This window comes from Dermacentor albipictus, chromosome 1 (assembly GCF_038994185.2).
Source record: "Dermacentor albipictus isolate Rhodes 1998 colony chromosome 1, USDA_Dalb.pri_finalv2, whole genome shotgun sequence".
NCBI classification, from domain to species: Eukaryota; Metazoa; Arthropoda; class Arachnida; order Ixodida; family Ixodidae; genus Dermacentor; species Dermacentor albipictus.
This window is the reverse complement of record NC_091821.1, coordinates 392,295,705-392,320,540: the sequence shown is the minus strand read 5'-3', so window position 1 is coordinate 392,320,540 and position 24,836 is coordinate 392,295,705. Positions and strand designations below refer to the sequence as shown.

General features: G+C 50.7%; 1 protein-coding gene across 8 annotated transcripts in view; it reads left to right on the top strand.

Moving 5' to 3' along the window:
- dlg1 (discs large 1) overlaps window positions 1-24,836 on the top strand; it is a 764,145-nt gene that overhangs the window by 119,584 nt on the left and 619,725 nt on the right. For all 8 annotated transcript variants that reach the window (XM_065447249.1, XM_065447255.1, XM_065447241.1 and 5 more), the window contains one exon: window positions 18,847-18,966. In XM_065447249.1, coding sequence (XP_065303321.1) covers window positions 18,847-18,966 — 120 coding nt within the window. The remainder of the gene's footprint in view (window positions 1-18,846; window positions 18,967-24,836) is intronic.

Here is a 24,836-nt window from a genome sequence, read left to right as displayed (position 1 = left end):
CCTTTAATACAGCGGCTCGTATATTTGACTTCGTACACCTTTGGTCCAGGAAACGATCGCCGCGATATGACATATTCGTGCGTTCAACTTTCGCCGTGTTGTACTGAATTAACACGGCAGCGCGTAAGCCGCGGTGCTTGCGCCAGCCGAGCCGCTGAAGCCGTCGTAATGCCTAGAAGTTTGCTACGCTTATCCGTGGTTTAGTCGATGGCCGCTCGACTCGCTTCGGCTGTAATGAATCACCCGGTTGGACACTCAGGGAGTCGTGCAGCGGCATTCGTTTTTCAGGGCAAGCGAATCTGACGTTTCGCGCATGGAGGTAATTATCGCTTCCCTGTTTAGCACTTGCGTCGCACACTCTCAAAAGTTAGTTTGTCTTACGAACGTGTGCAGTGAGCCCCTGGGTCGCGAGGACACGTACGGACGTGCATACGCGATATAATGCAAGCGCCGTTTTAAAGGGACACAAAAGCCAAATACTAAGTCGACGTTGACTGCTTTTATACCATCCCAGAAACCTTGCAACGCTTGTTTCATGCCAAGGAAAGACTTAGTAGTTTATGAGAAAATTGCATCTGAAGGGTCCGAATTCCTTTTTCGAAATTTCAAATCTCCCGCCACCCAATTGGGGGAGTGGTGACGTTACATACGCCATCACCAGTCCTTGCTGCATTCCGTCGTTGAACAAAACGGTGCCTGACAGACGGCGGTACCGATTCAAGACAGATATCGACGGGCTTTAAAGACAGAGCGGTGGATTCGCCAGCTGCAGTTGTTTTTCGGTCAAGTGGCGTAGACCGTTCGGGCATCCGGCAACATCACATGGAGGTTGAATTCTCTGTTACTTGCAGTTTGTGCGAGTTTCACGAGCCAGCAAAACCAGCGCAGTACTACTCGATCAGTGTTGAAACGCAAAAGCGTGGGCGGCGCCGAGTCGAGCGCAAACGAAACCGTTCGACCGCCCGCGTCGTTGTCAACAACTTCAGTGAGTTATGTTTTCTAAAAAATGAAGTAGGACTGGACAAGTATCATTTTATTTCATATAATACAACAATATGATGTTTTTAGCAACGAGTAGTTGAGCGCTAGTGACAGAATTTAACTTAGGGGTACTTTCGTCATCGGGCAAGTGCTTAAATTTCCCGGGGGAGTCTCTAATCATGTCTTGCATTTACCTGAATTTCTCAATTATTAAGGCGCTGTTCGCGATAATATTAACGCCTTAGAGATTCGCGAGCACTAATCTATCACTTTAGCTTGACTTAGTATTTGCCTTTAGTGTCTGTTTAAAGCAATCGGGTGTCGCGATAACGGTGACGTTACACTCAACCACACTAACGTCAACGTCGCCGTATGCTTTAGTGCGAGCGTTCCTTGGAAAAAAAGAAAGGAAGAAAGGAAAGAAAAAAGGTAGTAAGGAAAAGAAGATGAGGCGTTTCATTAACGTGGCGCTTTCATTAACACGCAAACGCTTCTTGAAATGTCACGATGGAGAGCAATCACGCTACGTTGGCGCACCCAATGCGTTCACTCGTGTTACCCCGGAGCCAAGTCGTTCCGTCGGACTCTAACCTCGCGACTCGCAAGCGATGCCCGTAGGCGGTGACGACCTTTTCACCCAGCCGAGCCGCACTCGTTGCGCGGAGGCAGACCGTGTGTCTCGTATACCTCGTTTAAGCCGATAAAAAGGGCTCGGCCTCACGCTGGCGTCATGGCCTCGCTGTTCCCGAGATCGGCCTTTCTCGTCGCTTTTGCGGCGACGCTTCCTCCCACGTGTGCGCGAAGCGGCCTAGCCTCGTGAAAGTCTTCCTTCACGCCGGCTTCACACTCGCCGCGCACGCGTGCGTCATTTTCGGAAACAATACCAAGAAGCTGTGCCTTCTCGTGTGGGCGCGTTTTTCGTGTCGCCGTTCTTTTTTTTCTGTTCTTCTTTCTTTCTGCGTCTTCTCATTTCCCTCCGTTTCCAACTAGGTTGTCTGTCCTTCCGCCTCTTCGTTTATTGATACCCGCGGGATTCCTCATAAATTTTCAACGCTCGGCGCATCGGGAGGAGAGATGCGGCATCGCTAAGGCTATCCGAGCACAACGCCCGCGATGAAAGCTCGCCGGAAGCATGCGGATATAAAGCGCCTCTGCAGGCGCGCGCGCGGCCTTTCATAGACGCGGCAGCGCGCGGTGTCGCTAGGAAACGCGCGCCGCCTCTGCGTTTTTGTATTAGTATTCGCGCGCTTGCAGGATAGCGCGGAGGAAATATTAAATACTTACGAGAAGGTAGGAACGAAGGAAAGAAAGAAAGCAGGCGAGTTGGAATCCGCGGCACGCATGCATGCATGCACGTATGCGTAGGCGTGCTATTGACATTTCAGAAAAGCAAACAGCCCTTCGTCATTCCTTTCACCGAAGCGGGGCGTCAGGGAACCTTCTTTAGTGTTGATTTTTTTTTTCCTTTCCGTTGCTGGGATGTCTCTGTTCGCGCAGTGAACGCGGTTTAGCCGGCGTATACCTGTAGCTCGCTCGCGGGCGTTTTGATTCCCCGGCAGGAACGAGCTTGTAAAGGTGAATCCATCGACGATCGGAGCTGTATACTCAGTTGGTCACGCTTTTGTAGATTACGTGCAGGTACATACGAGGCCAAGGTATAATACAGGGCGTGGAATTATTGCGTGCGCAGCTGCGCAGTCTCTGCACGCCCTGGTTATTCCCAGTGCAGTGAAAGGAACGACTGTGCCGAGAGTCGTCATATTGATTATGCCGCCAATGCCAGATTCGCTCGCAGTCTCATATTTCTATGCCGCCTGCATCGAAAAGCAGCGGTGCGCCTTTCAAGGAGTTCCGGCGCGCTGTACCAGATTGTTTTTCTCTCCTTTCTTTTAAGTATAAGAAACTGGTTGAAAGGCGTCTGAATCGCGTCGTATCTGCTATCGAGCCCAAACATTTTAACAATTTATTTTCTGCCGAGCGCCATTTTCTTTATTATGGCGATAGCAATTGTATGGATATTCCAGGCGCATTTCCGTAGTCGGCATCGGCGTCGCCATGATGTTCCGTATAAAGTCCAAGTGCGATAACATCGGGGAGGCGCGCCGTATTCCTGCGTGCGCGAGTGAAAGCGTGCGTCGGTGAGCGACGATGGTGGCTCAGTCCCGCGCGTGCAAGGCACCGTGGAGATGGCGTTCTGCGTCGGCTGCGTATGAGCAACACCTCCTTTTCAACGCAGGTGCGCCGCTCGTAGCTTCGTAGCACGCTGCACGGAACTTCTAGGTAGGCCTCTTCTGCGTGACGTAGCTCAAGGGGAGATGGTCAGCCCGAAGGCCTTAGTTCTTTAGAGGGTGTTGGTATGACGCGGCTAAACGTGGCAGCGCGGGCCCTATATTGAAAGCGATATGCGATGGGGACAGTGTAGGTTTGCCGAGGGCTGATAGCTTCGTGTGCGTTGTGCTCTCGCTGCTTAGTTCGCGCTGAGGCGAGAGGCAGCACGAATGTCACTCCGCTCGCTGCTGCTGCCGCGCTTCATCACGCCAGCGTTTTGACAGCGTGCGTCCGCGGTCATCGAACGAGATGTGAGCACTGTCGTTAAAGCTTAACTGCCGCTTGGACTGCCTGGGCCTGCATTCACAAAGAGCTCCCACGCTAGAATTGCTTGTAAGAGCAAGTTCTAAGTAATTCTGATGCTTGACATATTACTAGCGAAGGCGGCCACCAATACAGACAGACAGACAGACAGACAGACAGACAGACAGACAGACAGACAGACAGACAGACAGACAGACAGACAGACAGACAGACAGACAGACAGACAGACAGACAGACAGACAGACAGACAGACAGACAGACAGACAGACAGACAGACAGACAGACAGACAGACAGACAGACAGACAGACAGACAGACAGACAGACAGACAGACAGACAGACAGACAGACAGACAGACAGACAGACAGACAGACAGACAGACAGACAGACAGACAGACAGACAGACAGACAGACAGACAGACAGGCAGACAGACAGACAGACAGACAGACAGACAGACAGACAGACAGACAGACAGACAGACAGACAGACAGACAGACGGACGGACGGACGGACGGACGGACGGACGGACGGACGGACGGACGGACGGACGGACGGACGGACGGACGGACGGACGTTAACATTTGAATTAGCAGAGCCGCGGGTGCTTGGCATTGGAATTAATCACTAACAAAGATCAGCAATACTTCCGCCGAAACTTCATCTGGCATTAGGATTGGCTGTATTTGCTCTTACAAAGCGTTATTGAAATAGTAATGCATTTGTGTCACCTTGACTGTAATAACCGTGCGTGTTACGCAATGTCTGATTAATTGAATTCTGGGGTGTTGCGTGGCAAAATCACGATTTCATTATGAGGCACGCCGTAGTGAGGGACTCCGGATTAATTTTGACCACCAGGGGATCCTTAACGTGCCCCCAGCGCACCAGATGGCCGCTTTTGCATTTCGCCCCCATCGAAATGCGGCCGCCGCGGCCGGGATTCGATCTCGCGACTTCGTGCTTAGCAGCGCCACACCATAGCCGCTAAGCCACCGGTGTGGGTGCACTGTCTGATGTTCGCACCCGTCGCTGAAATAATCGCCTTTGTATATGTGGGCTTTTCTGCGAATTATTCTATGCTCGGCGACGCACCTTGTGTATGAAACGCCATGTTTGATGTACACAAAGCTCGGTTTTGGTGGAACACGGCGCAGTTGCTCCTATGTTCCGTTAAATTTTTAGTGCGCAGCTCGTCGGCGCCCGTTCCCGCGGCGAGCGTCGGCGCCCGTCGCCCTACGTCGGCGTAACGGAGCGAACGATCGCAGTGAAAGCTGAAAGCGAACGCGCAGCGTAACGGGGGCATGAAAGAAGTGAGGAGGAAAGCGGAGAGGAGGGTGCGGCGGAACCATGAGGCGGAAAGCGGAGGAGGGTATGGTGAAAGCGTTAGAAAAAACGCGGAGTGTGGCGTCGATGGCTACGAGATGGCACTAGAGTAGCGCGCGTCGTCTGGGAGGTTCGTCGGCGGCGGCTGCTGTGAAACGCACCTACGCGTCACCCGCGTGCTGGCTCTCGTGATCTCCAGATTAGCGAGGCAGTCGTGGTACCGTACTTCGCTGCATTTGCAATGTTCCGCGCGAGACGAGGTTGTCCTCGCCAGCCGGTATATCGCTGAATGAAAACACGTCTAGAGCTGTGCTCAAATTTCGCATTAGTATCTAATCGTCGGTGAATTCCCCCCCCCCCCCCTCCCCCTTTGTAGTCATGTTTGAACGGCTAGTGTTTCTTGCGGAAAACGTTTTGAATGGTTGCAGCGGTTTATGTAAGGCGCCGTCTCACTTACTTTTGAACTAATTCATCATTCTGTTAGTTGCCCCGTTTTCTTACCGATACACCGCTGCTTTTTTTTTGCGCACTTCCATGCGCTTGCTCTTCTGTTTTGCTTATTTCTCTCTGGAGTGTTGAGACTTTTGGTTATCCTCGTTTTTCGGACACCTTCGCGCGGCGCTGCGCTCTATATGAAGTAATCGTATATAGTTTCGCATTTCGTATACAGTTTTGCTCACATGTTGTGTTTCGTCAGCGGAACAAAATATGGACCACTTGCGTTCTTGGCGCCGTGCGATTCCTTTCGAAACGAGACACAATTGTACGCATCGTCGATAGTTGCGTCGCGTTTATTTAACCGCTTCACTAATGCTTCGCTTCATGTAGATTTCAACGAGTGTTGTTTTGGATCTGCATAATTAATTTTGTTTTTCTGTCTCGTCATCGCGGTTAGTAGCAGCCACATTGCCTGTCCGCACGTATTGCGTAATATATCTGTGCTTTATCTAGCCAGATTATATTAGCTTAAAACTGTGGGACAGGCATGAAACAGACAGGGAAAAGATATGAACCAGTGCTCCTGTTTGTGCTTTGGCATGAACTTCTGGCTTTCAGCCAGCCTCAGCATCGCTCTAAAAGGGATCGCTTCGTTCTTTGCGCGTTCACTCTTGGTTTGGCACCACGCTGCAGAGACACGCGAGCAAGAGGTGGGGGGGTTGAGGGGGGGGGGGGAAGAGGCGCTTCGATCATCCACGCGTATACCCTGCAGCCCCACAGGGCGCGGCCGTTGCTTTTTTAGCCTCTGACACCCGGGGAGGATCGCGCGCGTGGTCGATTTGGTGGGTCAATAGATGTCACCACGACCACCACCACCTCTGACGGCAGCGGCGGCGGTATGATCGCGCCTCGTTGACCGGCCACGATAAGCCGACCCTGGGTCCCTCCTCGCTGTCCGTTCCCGTCACACGGCGACCCGACGATGCGACGTCTGCTATTATCGCTTCGCCAGCAGTGGCGGGGAGGGCGAGCATTCCTTTCGCGGTGGCGGTGATGATGGTGTGGCCCGCGATGCCTCGGCGGTTGTCTTGTCTTCCGCAGTCGGCCACGTTCGCTCTGCGAGCCGGAAGGTCGGATACGGGCTTGGACCCGGGGCCGGTCGAACAGATGTGAAGGAGAGGGCTGCGAAGAAGAAGAAATATGGAAAGCGGGGTGACTGGGGACATTAAGTTCATTGAGCGGACGCGTTAGCTCGAAGCGACATCGGGGCCGAACGGCTTTTGCCTCTAGAAGGAGGAGAGAAGGGAGAATTCATTATGGGTTTGGTGCGGGGCACCCCTAATGAGATACTTGGCACCTTTGTTGGAGCGGTTCCAGGTGGCTTTTCAAGGCTCGCATCAACAATAAGGGGCGGCGCTCGCGCGGGGCGGTCATTAGCGCGCTTGGTTCGCAGGCTGCTTTGTGTCCGCGTGTGTGTCACTGCATGTGCACGCTCGTGGACGTGTGCGTGTTGCTTGCGAGGGTACATGTTGGCGCGCCCGTTAGTGTCAGCATTGTTGAGTTTTCGCTTATCTTTTGTGGTCTGGTGCTAGAAAGCGGTGTCTCGCTCGTAGTTAGCGCTGTGTTAGAAGGCGTGAAACCGTGGCAATGTGAATGGATTGCGTGTTTATACTAGGGAAGAAGAGTACAGAGCGGAACCAAAGGAAACGAGAGTCGGTTCTATATTTGGTTACACTGTGGACAGAAAGGGGAACGGGGAATGTAAAGATAACCGTAAGGGGGTGGGGGTAGAATGAAAAATCCTGACGCGCATACAGTAACGATAGGCAGTATGCCGCACTTTCACTGATTGTCGTCTAAGACAAAGAACCGCAGGCAAAGGTGATGCTGGCTTCAGCGCCGACGTTAGTTGGTAACCCTGTTTGTATTATATACAGCTGCACACTCAGTTAATCGCATTGCAAATGCCTTGAGTTTCCATGCTGTTAATCTGGAGATAGAAAAAAAAATTCGGAAGAATCCATCTCACGATAACTGTTGACGGCAATGCGTTTAGCATTGAATCAATATAACGGCTTAACGTACTGCCACCGTCTAAACGAGTAATGTTTGAGGCGCGCACTGCAGCAGGACTCTTTCGCATTTTCCCTCACAACACTCGGAGCTATTTAGCGCCTCTACCGCGAAGCCACCGTCCAGACTCCGAAATGCATCGCACGCCTGTGCGAGGCAGCGCCGAGACAATACTTGAGGCTGAGTTATATGGTAGGGAAAACTGGCGTCAAAGCGACGAACTTCGCGAATGACGAAAACTCGACCTCCGTCGTCCAAAAAACATTTGTCGCCCGCCGCCTACCCATCCACCTGGATGCCACCTGGATGCCACCCGGATGGATGTATGGACGGACGGACGGACGGACGGACGGACGGACGGACGGACGGACGGACGGACGGACGGACGGACGGACGGACGGACGGACGGACGGACGGACACGACCGTGAGAACGCATTGTATGCACTGCGTTTTGTCAGCTCAAAATGACCAGACCTGGTGAGGGGTTCTTTAAGGATGCTTAAGAGTGCAAGTCGGACTATAGTTCACTCCCTTACAAGAATGGGTGTTATAACAGTAAGCATCCTTAAGGGTGCACATCGGTTTACAGTCTAAATGTAGGTATTGTTCACTGTGCTGACGTGACCGGTTTACCTGTTGAAGGGTGAGCGAAATAACTACAAAATTATAGAAAGACACAGGATCACGATAGCAGGCCTAACGAAGTTTACAAAAGCGCTTTGGAAAATTATGCAGCAAAGGCGAACAGATGAAATTTGAGTTCAGCCTGTCTTTTTGTTGTTTCTTTCTCTCAGATCGCGTGCGAAATCTTCGCGGTTGAGTTTTACATCTTGTACCAATAGGCACGCTTTCGAGAACAGCGCCAGCTGCGTGGTTATGGGGATGGGAAAAAAGGAGGAGTGACGAGCGAACGGCTAGCGAGGAGCCGAGCGCCTCTACGAAGAGGAGTGAATGGAAGGTGCTGCAGTGTTGAAAAAGCCAGCGCGCAAGGGCAGGATAAAATAAATAAACAAACGTCGAAGTCGTTTTTTTTTTTGTTGTTCTTGCGGGCAGGACGAAAACAAAGGAGGTCGTGCATGCTCTCGAGACAGCTGGCATCGCGCCCACAACACTATACCTTGCCGGCTGAGTGAAAGCCAAGCGGGCTCGAGCTCGAGCTGCACGTGCTTCGTGGGAAAAAAAGAATAAAGGCAAGAGTGTGGTGAAACAGCCGTGCCGCCGCAGCGTTGAAGATATACCCACGCCTCGGGAGAAATTGGAAAGGAGCCGAGGAGGACGTGACAGGCTGCAGCGCTGGGGGATGGAAAAGCCGCGCCTGTGCGCGATGCGTGCTACGAGACTCTCTGCATGCCGACGCTGGCGAATACGGACGGGGCCTCCGAAAAGCGTGCCAAGAGGAGGGTGCCGAAAAGTTGCGTCGAAAAGGAATGCGAGGGAAAGAACTCGCGGCGTTCGTTTCGTGGTTGCTTGTCGACGCAGGAGAAGGCGAGACGATACGGCGCGTTCTCCCGTCTCGCGACGCGGAGTTTCCAGTTCCTCGTCCTTATAGCCATAATTCGTTTTCGGAACAAGAGCAGCCCGCTCCTGCATGCACCGAATTCGGGTGTACGAGATTTTCGGTACGGCTTGTGGATTGACGGGAGCCGTCGTCAAGAAACAGAAATGAAGGCATTTCGACCGAGGCTCACATTGTACTGGTCAGGTATTAAAGAAACAAGAAGTGGCGAGGCGCAGTGCCGTCGTGAGCGCATGCGCACTGCGAGGAATGAATTTCCGACCCGTTCTTGGCGTGCACTCTGCCGGCTGTCGTCTTTGCGTCGTCGTCGTGAAGAACGATTACCGCGCCAGGTCACGCTCGCCATGCGCCGAAGTCCGGCCGTGCCACGAACAGGCCTCAGCGCCGGAAGTGGCTCGCGAAGCAAGAGAAATGAGATAGATAGATAGATAGATAGATAGATAGATAGATAGATAGATAGATAGATAGATAGATAGATAGATAGATAGATAGATAGATAGATAGAGAGAGAGAGAGAGAGAGAGAGAGAGAGAGAGAGAGAGAGAGAGAGAGAGAGAGAGAGAGAGTCGTTTACTTGGAAGCAAAGAGTATTGGAGTAAACGTATTCGCTTGCACGCTACTCTGCAAGGTAGATGGAGAGAAAGGCCCTAGAGTGAGAAGGGCTTGTATAAAGTGGAAATAAAATGAAATAACAATTAAAAGGAAAACGAGACTGGAATGTTTTGGTTATGTGTCTGGCATCTTCAATAATGATATTAAACGCTCGAGTTCTAAGTTCCTATCTTTATTTAAGTAAATGAGACCGTAAAACTGGGCCAATTGGAAGATATTCATGATTGGCGGCGCAGATGGGTACAGACACACAAGAAGAAAGTGCGAAGCGATTTGGCTGCTTGGCTTTGTTATATGATACACATTACAGCCCGAATCACAGCGCGAATCATTTGGAAGCAAATGAAAAGGAATCGCATAGACCACGACCCTCGGGACCAGGCAACGCACGTGGTATAGGATGCCACGCACAATGCACTGCCAATCGATTTGCTGGACTCCTAAAATGATGGCCCGCTTTTGTAATGTGAGAATGCGTTTTTTTCCCTTGCTGATGTCTACGTAGATGACTTTGTGTTTGATTTACATTTTAAGACGAAGCCCTAGTGCAAAAAAGAAAGAAAGAAAACGTGTTCACCATAATCCCCACGTCTTATAACATCATATGACATAAGGCATGGGATCCCATATGTTTCGTATTCGCTTATTGAATACGAGAGTTGTGGGGCACAGTGGCTTTTTCAGACAGAATTTGGCTACGCCGCGCCACGCTCAAGACACGCCGCGACGTAGAGCGCATTCTTTAGAAAAAACACGGCGAGCGTTCGTCTCGTGGATCGTTCCCTGTGCATGCGTGGCAATTTTCACCGCTCTTCTAATGACCACGCGATTCACCAGCTAGCCCAGCAAGGGATGCTCCTGAGAGCATTTCCTGCTGTTGAGGGAGATCGATGAGATTCTTTACACCGGTCGGTGTCCACGCGGTAAATGCGTCGAATATTGTGCTCGTGCTTCGGGCTGTATAGGAGTCCAAGGTGGCGAAGGCCGGCTACTGGCTCGGTCGAGGTCACCGTTGTCGCGGCGTACATTGGTCGGCGCTAAATGAGTGCACCAGTGAGTGCGAGAAGGGAATGAGAAGCGCCATGTAGCGTTCGTTGTCTGTGAAGAGTTCGATCGAGCAATCACGTGGCGCTTGTGCGCGTCACGTGACCACAGCGCCAGCTGCGTGCGCATACTTGAACGAGATAGGAACGGGTGATGCGTTCCGTCTAACTGCGGCGCATTTGTGTGGATTGTTTTTGCAGCCACAGCCTTTGATGCAGCTGCATAACCCTATGCGTCGGAGGCACGCTTTCGGCGGTAACGTTATCGCAGTTCGAACCAACAGTCTTTTTTTCTTTTATGTCTTCTTCGAGAATAGTGGGTTCGCCCTTCACTCAAATTGACGATGTTGATGTACGTGTCCGTCCGCCTTACTGTGTGCGCATTGTAGGCGACATTAATTAAGAAAAACAAAAAAACAAATAAGCTTGCATGGCTAGATGTTGACTAAGAATAAGCGCTTGTTTATATTGTTAAAAATTAAAATTAAATTATGGGGTTTTATGTGCCAAAACCACTTCCTGATTATGAGGCACGCCGTATAGTGGAGGACTCCGGAAATTTCGACCACCTGGGGTTCTTTAACGTGCACCTAAAGCTAAGCACACGGGTGTTTTCGCATTTCGCCCCCATCGAAATGCGGCCGCCGTGGCCGGGATTCGATCCCGCGACCTCGTGCTCAGCAGCCTAACACCATAGCCACTGAGCAACCGCGGCGGGTTTGTTTATATTGTGGTTATTTTGCTTGGTCTTTAGGTGTCACTTTTTTCCCCTTATGTTTCTTGGTTTTTTGCCCGGCCAATCCGCCGATGTAGCTTAGAGGATATATGGCGTTGCGCTGCCAAGCTTGAGGTCACGGGTTCGACTCGCTTACCGGGTTTTCTCCTGGTGCTCCTCCTCGTTCCGCAGACTCACATGAAAAAGAAAAATCGTATTTTTTTTTCCCACATTCGTCGTCTTTTTGTTTGTTTGTTCTCTCTTTTCTCTTTCCTGGTTGTGTGCACGCCGCAGCAGCGTAGCCCGGTATACGCCTTGCAGTCGAGCGAACAACAGCAGAGCGTTCCAGGCTGTCTCGCATATAAAACTACGATGTGTGAGCGTTTGGTGCCTGTATCGTGCTCACCTTGCGGCGACGGAGAAATAACGGCGGCGACCGCAAATGTCGAGCCGGCTCGTGATGGCCGACGCCACGCGCATCGCAGACGGGAAGGTTGACGCGCCGTTGTCGCGGACGCGATGTCACGTCGCGTTCGAACCTAACCGCCAAGTCGAGCGTGCTCGCGTTACGCTAACGTGTGCCATAGGATGACAAAGGAGGAGCTGCGCGTGTTGCTTTCTTTCTGCTAGAACGCAGTTGCTGGGTGATCTATATTTTCTGAGCGCGTGGTACGTGGGGCCACCAGGGGTCACCGTAGCACGTCGTACGGGGCGTGTCACTCCCTGCGCTTTGCTAGTTGCCATCTATCTCTGAAAGACGAGTTTCTTTTTTTTTTTTCCATGAAAGCAACGCGTATCTTACCTTGTACACTGCAAAAAAAAAAAAAGCTTCTCGTATGCCGCTTTTCAATGGTGTTTTCATTCTTTACACCATGCGTGACAACCGCCGTATACCGAGCGAAAGTCGGCGCTAGTCACGAAAAAAGGAAATAGACTTGGTGGGAGCATTACGTCACGCAGCTGTAGCATTGTCAGGTCAACTCTCCGTGAGGCCATCCCTGTCGCCTTTTCTCTCTCGGAACGTCGGCCCCGCACGTGACCCTGCGCTTCGTGGGCTTTGTCCAATGTGCTTGGTTGCCGTTAGGTTGTTCGATCCGCTTTGCCAACCGTTCCGTGCACATTTTTCTCCCGACGTGCTTGTGCAACTTCGGTCGCTCATGGCAGAGCACATTTGTCGTCTGCTCTGGAACCTGCGAGTGCGTAAGCTGCACGTTGGTGTCGCCGCCCATTGTCTTTTCGGAAGAGCGTGCGCAGAGCGCGGCGGTAGAACACGTTGAAGGTTACCGCGGCGTGATCCCTATTTTATTTATTTATAATGTGGTTTTTCGTGCCAATACCACGATATGATTATGAGGCACGTCGTAGTGAGGTGCTTCGGAATAAATTGAACCGCCTGCGGTTCGTTAACGTGCACCTAAATAGAAGTACACGGGTGTTTTCACATTTCGACCCCCATCGAAATGTGGCCGCCGTGGCCGGGATTTGATCCCGCAACCTCGTGCTTAGCAGGCCAACAGCACAGCCACTAAGCAACCACTGCGGGTAGCGACATCTCAGTTAAGTAATGCTCCCTCTTAGTTCATTCCTTCTTCCATGGGGCTAGCATATACGTCACTTTCTGCCTATATATAGACGAAGCGCGCGCAAGTTGCCGCAGAGTTGAAATATTGGAGAGCGGAAATGTTTGGGCTCCTGAAGTTCGCAGGAATATCATGCCGCGGGCGTTTCGGTATAGCGACTTCACCGGATTATTGCCGTTGGTAAACTGCGTGCGTAGCAACTGGATATTATATAGCGTATGTGCTCAGGCACCGTGGCAGATGTCTGTGGCAAATGGGCAATAAACAACAAATGAAACGTGAGAATTCGTGCGCTTTAGTTTCGACATCGCCTGCGCCAGTGGGGAGCGCGCAGTTGGCGAAGGAAATGCGAAACCGAACGTCATGAACACACACACAAAAAAAGAAAATTCCGGGGGCCATATTATGTAAGCATATACGCTTATACACTTAAGCATATAAGCTTTTGTAAGCTTATACTTCGATCAATTCTTGTCGTTTGTTATTACTCGTCGCAGCAATAACATCTATCTATCTATCTATCTATCTATCTATCTATCTATCTATCTATCTATCTATCTATCTATCTATCTATCTATCTATCTATCTATCTATCTATCTATCTATCTATCTATCTATCTATCTATCTATCTATCTATCTATCTATCTATCTATCTATCTATCTATCTATCTATCTATCTATCTATCTATCTATCTATCTATCTATCTATCTATCTATCTATCTATCTATCTATATTATTATTATTATTATTATTATTATTATTATTATTATTATTATTATTATACGTAAAGTGCCTCGAGCAACCAGTCGCGCGGACATTTTGCGCGTATTCACGCGAAAGCTATATATATATATATATATTGTTAAGAATGGCGAGCTCCACTGCCAGACTGCCACCCAGTTACGACCGGAGAACAAGACACGCATCCCCTGCTCTCCGTCGCTGCACCTAGGATGCGTTCGATGAAGCGGGCTTTGTGCTGAAAACCGCCGGCATTCCTCCAACCCCATCGTCGTTGTGACGAAACGAGTTTGACGGGCGAACTATGGTGCCGGAGCTCTCCAGCGCGTACCTGATCTGCTACGCGTGAGCAAGCTGCCGCGGGAAAGCCGTTTTTTGTTGCTTCCCACACGCCCCGACCGGGACGCAAGACAACGAGCTACCCACCATTGGCTCCGAGCTTCCCGGAACGGCGCCCCTCGGTCGTCGGCGCCGGACATTGGAATGTGTGTGCTTTGTTTGCGTAAACTGTTCTGCGGGGCGGCGGCAAGTTGACAATGAGTAAACGAACGTTCGCGTCACCTTGTATCGCGGGAGGACCGAGTGTATAAAAACTGCTGCGGTGCGAATGCTGGACACACGTCTCTTGAGCAGTCATGTTAGACTGATACACTTCTCTCGTGCAGTCATGTTGGACTGACACTCTTTTTCTCAAGCAGCCATGTTAGACTGATTTAAATACTGTAAATAAACCCATATTCCTCGTTCTCGATGAGAAGCAGTTCTTCCCTTCATCAACGTCCTCAGCGTGGATAAGTTGGACGACGGCATGGGCCAGCTACCTTCGAATTCATGCCGGACTCCAATCTTGGCAACGGATCTCGAGCGATGGGATTGAGCCCCCAATCCTGACAATATATATATATATATATATATATATATATATATATATATATATATATATATATATATATATATATCACAGGTGTCATTGACCACGAGAAGGAAACTTACAAAAGAAAATGGGTAGGAGTGCATACGGCCGGCATTACCAAATCCTGACTGGGAGCTTACCACATTCGTTCAAAAGAACACTGTAAAATCATTGGATTCTACCGGTGCCTTCACATATGAAGCAGAAACTTGGAGGTTAAGAAATAAGCTCGAGAACAAGGTAAGGACCGCGCTAAGAGCGATGGAACGAAAAATTTTAGGCGCATACGTGAACAGTCGGCAAGAGAGCGGCGTGGATCAGAGAGCAGACGGGAATAGCCGATTTTCTAGTTTAGTTGATATTAAGAGAAAGAAAGAACGGAGCTAAGTTGGCCATGTAATGCGTACAGCAGATGACCGCTGGTCCATTAGATTTTTCACAGCGGGTGCCATTGGAAGAGAAACGCAGTCAAGAAGGCGGAAAATTATTTGGGATGGCGAAACTAGGAAATTTGGAGGAGCAAGTTGGAATCAAATACCGCAAGACAGGGGTAATTGGAGGTCGCTGGGGGAGGCCGTCATACTGGGCAGTGGACATGAAAATAGGATGGTGATTATGACTAGCCAGTGAGGGACGATAATAAAAAGAAAAGTGATATTCACGTCACGCGGCCCACGATAAAGGATTCGAAATGAGGACGCTTCACCCCCCCCCCCCAATTCGGGACTGTTTTCTTTCTTTTCTTTCTTTTTGCGGGAAGTCGGGTTATTCTGATGATTGATAACATAAGCATACCATACTGATGTCAGCTTTCGCTAGGTTTACATTTGCTCATGATCGTGTTTCTTTGCGATTACCGAAGACCGACAAGGTAGCGGAGAGAGGGGAGAACGCATGGCTAGAAATTTAGAACAGTACGAGTAGCGTGAGGAAGAAATCTGGGTTCAATCCCCGAGGAACCATTGTCACTCAAACGGCCCAATACAAAGTCAGCACTCGACGGTCGTCCGAGGGGTCCAACCAGCGACCGCGCTGGCCACCCGGTTCAAAGTTCGCGCGCGCGGTGACCTCCAGGCAAAAGGAGGTGCGGCGCCGGGCTGTCTGGCACTTGTGTGCATGTCTGAACATGCTGCTCGCCGATGCTTCTCCGCAGAGCACCGCTGCCTGACGGCTCAGCATCTTGACTTGTGAAGGGAGAATTTGGGAGCTCGCAGGATAAATTCTGCATCTTGCAGATTCGGAATCCGGGCTTGTGGTAATGGCACAACAACTCACGCTCGCTGTTTACTGTGCAGCCAACCGTTTATCATTTCAGTTCGCTTTTTGCCCGATGCCAACATTGCGGTTCCGTCAGACAATTCCACTTTCCAAAGCTGCTGCCTGACAAGAGCGCCGGGCGCGTTGTTGACGCGAAGGCGTCGCCTTTTCTCCGCCCAGCAGCGAATGTGTGTGCGTGGGTGGGGGTGGGGTGGTGGGGGGTGGGGAGGAGTCTCACCTGCGTTGGCGGTGCTGCCTGCAGCATCGCGGGTCAGCGGCTTCCCAAGCAAGCCCGTTCCACGCTCTCGCCATAGCGACGTCGGGTCCCGTGATGCCCGTGCATCAGACACGAGAAATGGGTGGGTCGAGTTCGTCGTACCGGCTCCGCTGGCTAACACCACCGTCGGTCACTCGCCGCCGCCCGTGGGGCCACGGGTCCGCGCTTTTGTCCGACAGGGGATCGAGGCCTTTACCGCCAAGCTAAAAGGACGCGGCGCACGAAGGCGGAAGAGGGAAAAGGGCCGGTGCCGTAGCGACGGAAGCATCGCGTGCGTGCGTGCGTGCGTGCTTGCGCGTGCCGCCGCTTTCCGCCGTGCGTGGCTCCCATCTGCCCGGGTCATCAGGCGCGGCCTGAGCGCGGCGCTGATCCCTCTCGGGGGATTTGGCGGGCCCTCCCGTGCCGTCCCAGCGTGTTTATCATCGTGGACAAACGCCTCCCCTCTCTCTTCTCTGAGCCTCGCAATGCGGCGTCTGCGCCGGCGATCGCCGAGCTCTTAGCATGCTGCTGCTGCTGCTGCCGCCTGTACTCCGGCGCTGCCGTTCCCGCGGGTCCTATGCGCGGGCGGAGCTCCTCCGCGTGTCTGTGTGCGCAAGGATCGCTTGCATTGCCTGCCGCGCTGCGTAGTGGGGCGTGGGAAGGCACCGAGAAGGAGACGTGCTCCGTAATACCTGCTGACTGGCTTTTTGCTGGCTGCCCAAGAAGCGCGATCTTTGGAGATTGGGGAAAAAAAAAGGGCTGATTCTCAGTTTGCGTTCGAGATTTAGCGGAACTGGAGGTAAGCGGGGGGAGCGGGGTGAAGCGTAGAACTGTCACTGAAGTGCATGGGAGCTCGGCAAACCCTGCAGTGCTGGAGCCACTACTCACATGACAATAGCTTAGGAAGAGGAACGTTGATTTTGAAAGATGGGCAAGTTTCGGCTTTCTGTATTGGTTCAGTGCCGATGATCTCAGTATGTAGTATACTTTCAGGTATGTTTTCTTTGCCTGTGTCTCTGTTCGTTATTACCCGTGATGAAATAAAAGTCAGCACATGCCCGTTGCAACGCTTGCTTTTATCACGTACGTCCTTATCTTTGCGCTAATCTGACTGCTATATGACTGCAGTGTCTTCAAAAACAGTCTTTGTGCGAGCTGTTGCATTTGAAGAGAGCTAGATATTGCCTCTTCGTGCTCGCATCTTCCTCATGCTTGTTGCCGGGCGAACTTTGCTCGTCTTATTCCTCGTGTTCAGGCTTTTTACGCCTTTGCTAAGTGAGGTGTGAGGTCGCCGAGCGTCATCACTGTTAATCGTGTGACCATCGTCTTTCATCGAAGTTCACGAGAGGCGTATAGCGAGGCATCGCATACGGTGGTGGTTCAGTGATTGGGGCTTTGGCATAAGTAGGGTTCACAGTCTTTGGTTTGTATTTCCACAGGAAAATTCGTTTCTTTTTTTCTGTGAGTGTAATTTTCCACAGCAACTTTCACTTGCTTCGAAGTTGCCCTCCTCTCTCTTTTTTCTCTTTTTTTCAATGTCTGGTTCACTAACTTTGTTGACGCTGGAACCTGGTGTATGACAGTAGAGCCTGCTCTTCATCGTCATAGTTGCATAGAATACAGGGAATAGCAAAATTTTCTAGTAGTCTAGCAAAGGCACAACTCCACACGGCGATGGAGAAATTAGAAATGAGTGCATTTCATATTCGAACACAAATGGAATGGGACTTGATGTACGTCCATCAATACGCAGGTACAGTGTCCCAAGATGGGGGAAGAAAAAAAACGAAAACAAAATTAGATACTACTTTGCTTAAGTGGCAATGTATACTTGCCCAGTTCATCCAGCACTAGGCTGGAGCGTGATGACTGTTAGGACCTATAGACTGCTTTCCTACCCATCTTCGTACCCTCTACTACCGACGCTTTTTCGCAGTTTCGTCAAAGCGTTAGGCGAAACGGACGCAAATAAGAATATATTGTCTTGGCCACGGAGAAAGGAAATAAACTAGGAGGGCGCATTAGGTCGCGCAGCCACCTTTGGCAAGCGAACTATCTGTGAAGTCATTGCCTTCGCTTCCTTCCTCGCACTGTCGGCCCGACACGCAGCCTCTTGACCTCTTTAGACTGTGCGTAGTGGTTGAGAATGTATGTTCCCGGTAGTGTTTAATCGATGCGGCACTTGTGCGGTCGCGCTGCCGCAAGTCTGCCTGCAGAGTGGGAACAATAAAACCTACCGTGTGCTCTGACGTGATGATCACGTGTTGGGCTCAAATTGGCTTCAGTCGTGCGGCGCAATGGTCCCTCCTGTATAGTGCTCATTTCCTTGCTCCAAGGTTTTGGCGACATGCTGATCCGCGACCTTGGCGTTGCCAGTCTCCTTGTATCGGGAGTGCATGTGTGCATGCATACGTATATAAGCTCGCTGCTGAACTCCGAACGCTCTTAACAATTGGGTCAACTTGCTTTCGCTGACGCTTTTCGGCTAAAACCGGATTCCTGAAAAAAGAATTTGACTGACCTTGTTCTTACCTCTTGTTTCCTCTCTTTATTTATTTATTGGTTCCAACCGAAAACGCTGCTTCCTGGGTATCAGGCTGCAATGAACACTTTGTGGGAAGTATAACGCAATACAACGTTAATCTAAGCACGCAGTCCACCTTTATCTCCCTGATGTATATACTGTGGGCGGCAGTTTGTCCGTGCATGTAGTTTCGTGCACTTCAGTGGCGTCCACTCTAGCATGTAGTGATTGAACTGACGTGACCGTTCACACACACCGTCCGTGTCTGTTTTCGCGCAGAAGTACCGGTACCCGGAGGAAGTGGACCTCCCCCCCACGTCGTCCCGGCTCAAGGACGTAGATGGCTTGGGCACCAGCGTCGACCACTACTCTTCCAGCGCCGTCGAATCGCCCAGGAAGGTGAGCAATCGTTGGCCTCCTATATAGAAGGCCAGTGCACTCTACTTTGTGACGTCACACTACTTGGACCGAAATTTCGTTTGCCAAGCCCGGCGTGACGAAAGCGCTGATGTCAAAATCACCGCGGCTAACTTGGGAGCGTTCCCGTTGGATTCTATGGCAGTTGGGCAAGATAGCATGACGTCACGGGTCGATGTGCACCGGCCTTGTGCTGCTCGGAAGCGGCTACGAGTCGTCGCTGGCTTGGGCGAGCTGTCTCCGCGTTTCAGCTATCGCGCTCCGAACGCCGTTCAGAGTGCGGCGGGGACGTGTGCCTGGGTCCGTCTCTGTCGTTTGGGCGGGCTGGATTCGGAACTGCCCTTTCGCACGTACAGCGCAGCTTTTTGGTACTGTCGTGATTGACACGTACCGGTCGTGCATAAGGGCCACTTATCCGGATCCGGACCTTGCCCGAGGATCAGTACGTGGAGGAGCGCCTGTGGAGTTCGCACTTGGCGTCCTCGGTTTTGTTGCAGAGGTCGTCGTTTCTGTTGCGTTTCGCGTTCAACGTGGAATGCGCAATCTCAGCGTTCCATTCGTCGGTCGTCGTCAAATTTGGACTGATATAACCGGCCGGATGTGCTGGACCAATGTCACGCGCTTTATTAGCAACGTATCGTTCTAAAGGCTGGTGTTTTAAATATCGTGCAATCCTGGATGCACTGCACCGCGGCATGTAACGCGCAAAGCGCATGCGCTAGCGTCCTGTTGCTCTTGCTTCCTGACTTGCGCGATGAAAATGTCAAAGAAGTACCCGACGAGTAGCCGGCGCGATCTAAGAAGTGTCAGTAGATTTCTGCATCTTTAAATAAGCATGCCGGAAAGCAACTGCTGCAGCTGTTTCAGCACTTCTCGTTAACCTTATAAAGCGGCAGCTGTCGGTGAAGGAAAGAAAGAAAGAAAGGAAGAAAGAAAAGAAAAGAAAAAGGGTTCGGCGGGGCTTCCGAAAAGGCGTGCCAATAGGTCTCAGGACCTATCACTCCGACTTTTGAAGCATAATGGACTCGGTTGAAAACTTGCTTGATGTGGTTCTTGCTACGACACGTCGTACGTCGAATCGCACACGGAATCGTACGATGTGGCTGCCGCTTTACGGTGTCTTCCGTGCTGTAAATTGTGTTGCTGGGAGTCTTCATCGATTTTTGCCAAATGCTTGATTAAAAGATCCATGTTTCACCGCCCCAGCATGCTGCACAGGTGCACTTCGTGGTGTCACAAGTTTCGTGCAGATGACAGAGGTCACCATTAAGTCATCGCGGCAATTACTACAAGATACACAAGGATGCATAAAGGTCTGATGAGCCGCCGCAGCTGTCGCTTTCACTGTGTTGTGTTGTGCATTAACGGAGGACTGCAGGCGGTTCCTTGGCGGTTACGTATGTTTGAATGTGACTCACCGATGGCGTGGTGAGCACGGTGAGCGAGTTGAAAGGGTAGTGTGGGTTCTGATTTTGGCAGCTCCATTATTCTCTGCCAATCATTAAGTAACTGATTGCTTCACTTTGTATCTATAGGCGAAGAATGCGCTAAATTATTAACCACATAAGCTATACTGTATGCTTTTCAACCTGCGTACTCTTGCCGACTACCAGAACCTGGAAAGACAACGGCTTTCTGAGGCCGCCCGATAAAGAGTTCTTCTAATCAAACCCTTCTAATGCAAATAACCGGACTATCAATTTTAGGAGCATCGTTCGGTTGCAGCTTCCTTATCCTTTTTTTTTCAATCTTTTTTTTTTTCCTACTGGGTAAGAGTGAGTGGGTAGCACTATAACTGTTGAGCGACTCCGAAAGCTGGGAAACAGTCTGTGTTGAATTCAAACAGTTCAACGACTGCCTGGCTATGTTCTGGCTGTGCCAGCGAGATTTAATTAATGCAAACTGGGCGGAGTCTTGCCGCTGACGGAAGCATTCGCCGCCCGTGTCCCTAATGACTCTTCGCCTCGGAAAGGCGGCAGCCTTCTTGGAAGAGCGCCCCACGACGATGGAAGTTTGCGTTTCTTTCTAACGGCGAAGGGCTTCTCTGCTCAAACCGCTGAAACTCCGTGCGCGTGGATTCCATCTTGAAATCGCTTTAGAACACGTTTTCCTCGTTTTCCCTTCGTGCTCATGGGACCAGCGCATCGCGCATTATAACGATATATATATATTTCTTTGTTCGCTCGCTGTCCCTCCCTCGTTTGCACTCATTTCGGCGTCCCTAAGTGGTCATGTGTAATTTTTGTTTGGCAGGGGATGGGTCCAGTGGTTGCAAATTGAGAACGTGCCAACTTAATGGTGGCAGCGTCGCGGACGCTCGCTGTGGGCGGTGCGCCAAGTATGGTTCTTTTATGTTATGGTTTAATTACAGCGGAGCTGTGTTGTACGCTAGGTTCCAGCGATTTTTGTGCGTGGGCAAAAAAGATGGCGGCCACCCCAGAGCTAAAAGAGCTAAATCATAAAGCAAAAGTGTATCGCCAGTATGTCGCAGCTGCGCTTAATCGCGAGAAATGTGAAAACGTATTGTGATAAAAAAAATATCGTAATAAAGAAAGTAAGACCGGAATAGACAATGCTCTCTATGGATTGCGGTTTGAGGTCACGGGCTCTATAGGCAAACCACCGTAACCTTATCTTAGTTCCCTTTCACCCGTGCAATGGGGAGGCCGCGTGCGGTGCGGACTGCTGAGGAACAGCGCACCTACGAACACCGTCGTGAACAGAAGCGGGAATGTGCTCGGCGACGGCGGACGGCACGTAACGGGGACGAAGATCGTGCCGCCAACGCCAAGCGTATGCACGTTTCGTTGAATCGCCCCTACCGACTGCACACCCATCGTAATTGTGGGTGATTTAAACATAGACGTGTCTCGGCCAGCTAGACGGGAAGTGGGTCGTGGCGTTTCTCTTGGGAAAGTTCGGCATTGAATTTTTTTTGCACAACCATCAGTATGCCCTCGACGCGTCATCTGTCATGTGTAGACTTCACATTGAGAGAGAGAGAGAGAGAGAGAGAGAGAGAGAGAGAGTACAACATTTATTTCCAAAATTTGAAAAGATTAGCGGGGGTTGGTAACACGCTTTCGCTCATGCGCTGGAGATAACCTCGGTACCGTGGACGGAGGCGGCCTCCAGCGCAGCGTTTATGATATTCAATTGGGTTTTACGGTCTGAGCGAGCCATGGTTGTTTCCCAGTCGTTTTAGTTCTTAATATTTAATGCATGCTTTTTATTGGGGCATTGCCTAATAATAATTATGTGGAAGAGGTCTGCGATGCCACCACATAAGTTGCAGGGGGGATCGTAGATCACTTGATATATATTCTGCGCGTAGAGGCTGGCGTTGGAAATGTGCGCGTTTGCAGTCTCCTCCATACCCATTCCTCATTTTTGTCGAATTGTTTATGTCATTGTGGATATTTCTGTCTACCGAGCTTTTAGTGCTCGGTGATTTCGTTCTAGCTGAGTAGCCGTGCTGCCGGATTTTCGCACACTTCATCTTCGTCTCCGCTTAGTCATCTGACCCGGTATGTGAGTCCTCGGTCGAAGGCGTCGGCATATTCGTTGCTGGGGAGATGTGAATGTGCGGGGGCCCATTTCAGAACCTTTCTAACATTTTTGGGTATTGAATATGGCAGTCTAAGTGCCTTTCTGCACATTATGCCTCTTGCATAAATAATAATCGGTGTCTTTGGATCACTGATGACAGTTGCCTCACCTTCTATGTTGAGGGCTAGGGATAATGCGCATTCCTCCGCCTCTTCTATAGGATATCGCACGGAATGGTGGCTGTGACTTGTCTGTCCTCGGGCAAGTTGGTGGCCACTGCGGCTTTTCTGCCATTTTCCCAGCAGCGTCCGCGTATAGTACCCGTCTATCGTCTTTGTATGTTCTGTGAAGGGCTTTTGCCCTTTCTCTTCTTCTTTCCGGGTGATATATCGGATGCATGTTTCTTAGGGAATTGGGGAATGATGAGTTTGTCCCTGATTTCGTTCGGGATGATGTCACATTCGCCTTTGCCTACTATGGGAAGCTTGATCTTTAGTTTCTTCAGGATGTATCTACCTGTGTCCGACTGTTTTAGTCTTGTGTATTGAGCTGTGGTATGTGCTTCTATGAGCTCTCCTAAATGATTGTATAACCCCAGCGCCAGTAATATCTCGGTGCTGGTGGGTACCGGTAGACCAAAGCTTTGCTTGTTAAGTTGTAAGATGAGTCCATTCATCTTGCTCATCTCATCTTTGTGCCGTTTGATGTGGATGATTTGATGGCGCTTCGTATACTATTCGGCTGATTGCGAAAGAATGGATCAGCCTCAGTGCGTTGCTCTCTTTCATGCGCCGGTGTTTATTTGCCACCCTCATAACCATTCTTGTGATATGTGTCGTCTTCGCTTCAATTTTATTAATGATTTCCCCGTTGTGGCCCTTTTCCGTAATATGTAGACTCAAAACCCGGATTTCTTTAACTGCGGCTATTTCGCCTTCGCCGATCTTAATTTGTATACCCGGTTTGTCTTAGCGACTCTTCCGGCCCCTAGAAGTGGGTGCATAAAAGAGAATTTGATTTTTCTGGAGAGCATGCGAGGCTTTTAGTTTTGACCCAGCGTTCTACCGTGGTCGCTGTTTTTTGCAGCGTGGCCTCGGTCTCTTCGTCACCCAACAGAGGGTGTCGTCGGCATACGGACTGCAGTTTAGGTCGGCTATCTGATCTAACTTTTCTCAGGCTAATCATAACTGCCTTGATTAAGAAGGGGGAGAGTACTGCCCCTTGTGCTGTTCTTCTCGCTCCCAGCTCTATTTCCTCAGCGTGGATGTATCCTAGGTGTAGGGTTGCCGTCCTTTCCGTGAGTAAGTCACTGGCGTGCTCGAAGGTTCTCTCACCGAGACCTAGGTCGGCCTAGGACATTATCGAAGGCTTTCTTTAGGTCTAATCCCATTATGGCTTTTGTGTCCGTTGTGTTGGTTCCTGGGTTTAACATTTGTTGCTTTAGCTGCAGCACCACGTCTTGTGTAGAGAGCTTTGGTCTGAAGCGCAGCGTGGTGTGTGGGTAGAATCCCTTTTGCTCCATCTGTCTGTTGGTGCTGGAGATGACCACGTGCTCCATCAACCTCCCTGCACACGAGGTTAAGGTGATGGGCCTTACGTCATCCAATGATGGTTTCTTATTGGTTACAGGAACAAAAATCGCTGACTGCACGTTGATGCGTTTATTGCACGTGTTCGAGATGCGAGTTCACCGCAGAGGTACCAGTATAGCCTTGGCTCAGATATTCTGCTGCGTTCTTGCATGCTCTGAGCGCGATGCGGCAGATTAGAGCCTTGGACTTGAGGGTCGTATCGCAGTAGGGAACGGGAGGCGACGTCTGTCTACACGGTGGGGCGCGTCCAGATTTCGGCGCACGTCTAAAAAAAAATAATAACAACCCGTAAACGATGGACGTAAGTCTGCGCACGTCCTCTGCGTCGTCTCTCATGTAGCGTGTCGAGGCGCAGCTTTCGCGACGTAAGAATGGAATTAATGGAATGCGGGAATCCTCCAGAGAAGTCGTCGTGAGTCGACGTACGGTGTCGCCGGGCCCCGTTATCTCGGCTGTTTCGCGGTGACTGTCGCCTGCCTAGGACATGGTGCGGAAAGGCCGGATCTCTGCCTCCTGCGTATTCCTCTCACGATTTCCCGCCCTTCCCTCGCTTCCGCTTCCCTATATATGTGTGCGTGCTTGTGTGTGTGTGTATTTTAAAGGATTTAAAGTTAGCACTAGGAGTCGCTCAGTGAGTTTGTTTTCTTTGGGAGTCTTAGAAGGATAAGTCATTGCGGTTTGGAATGAAAGTATCATTCTCACCTTCGAAGC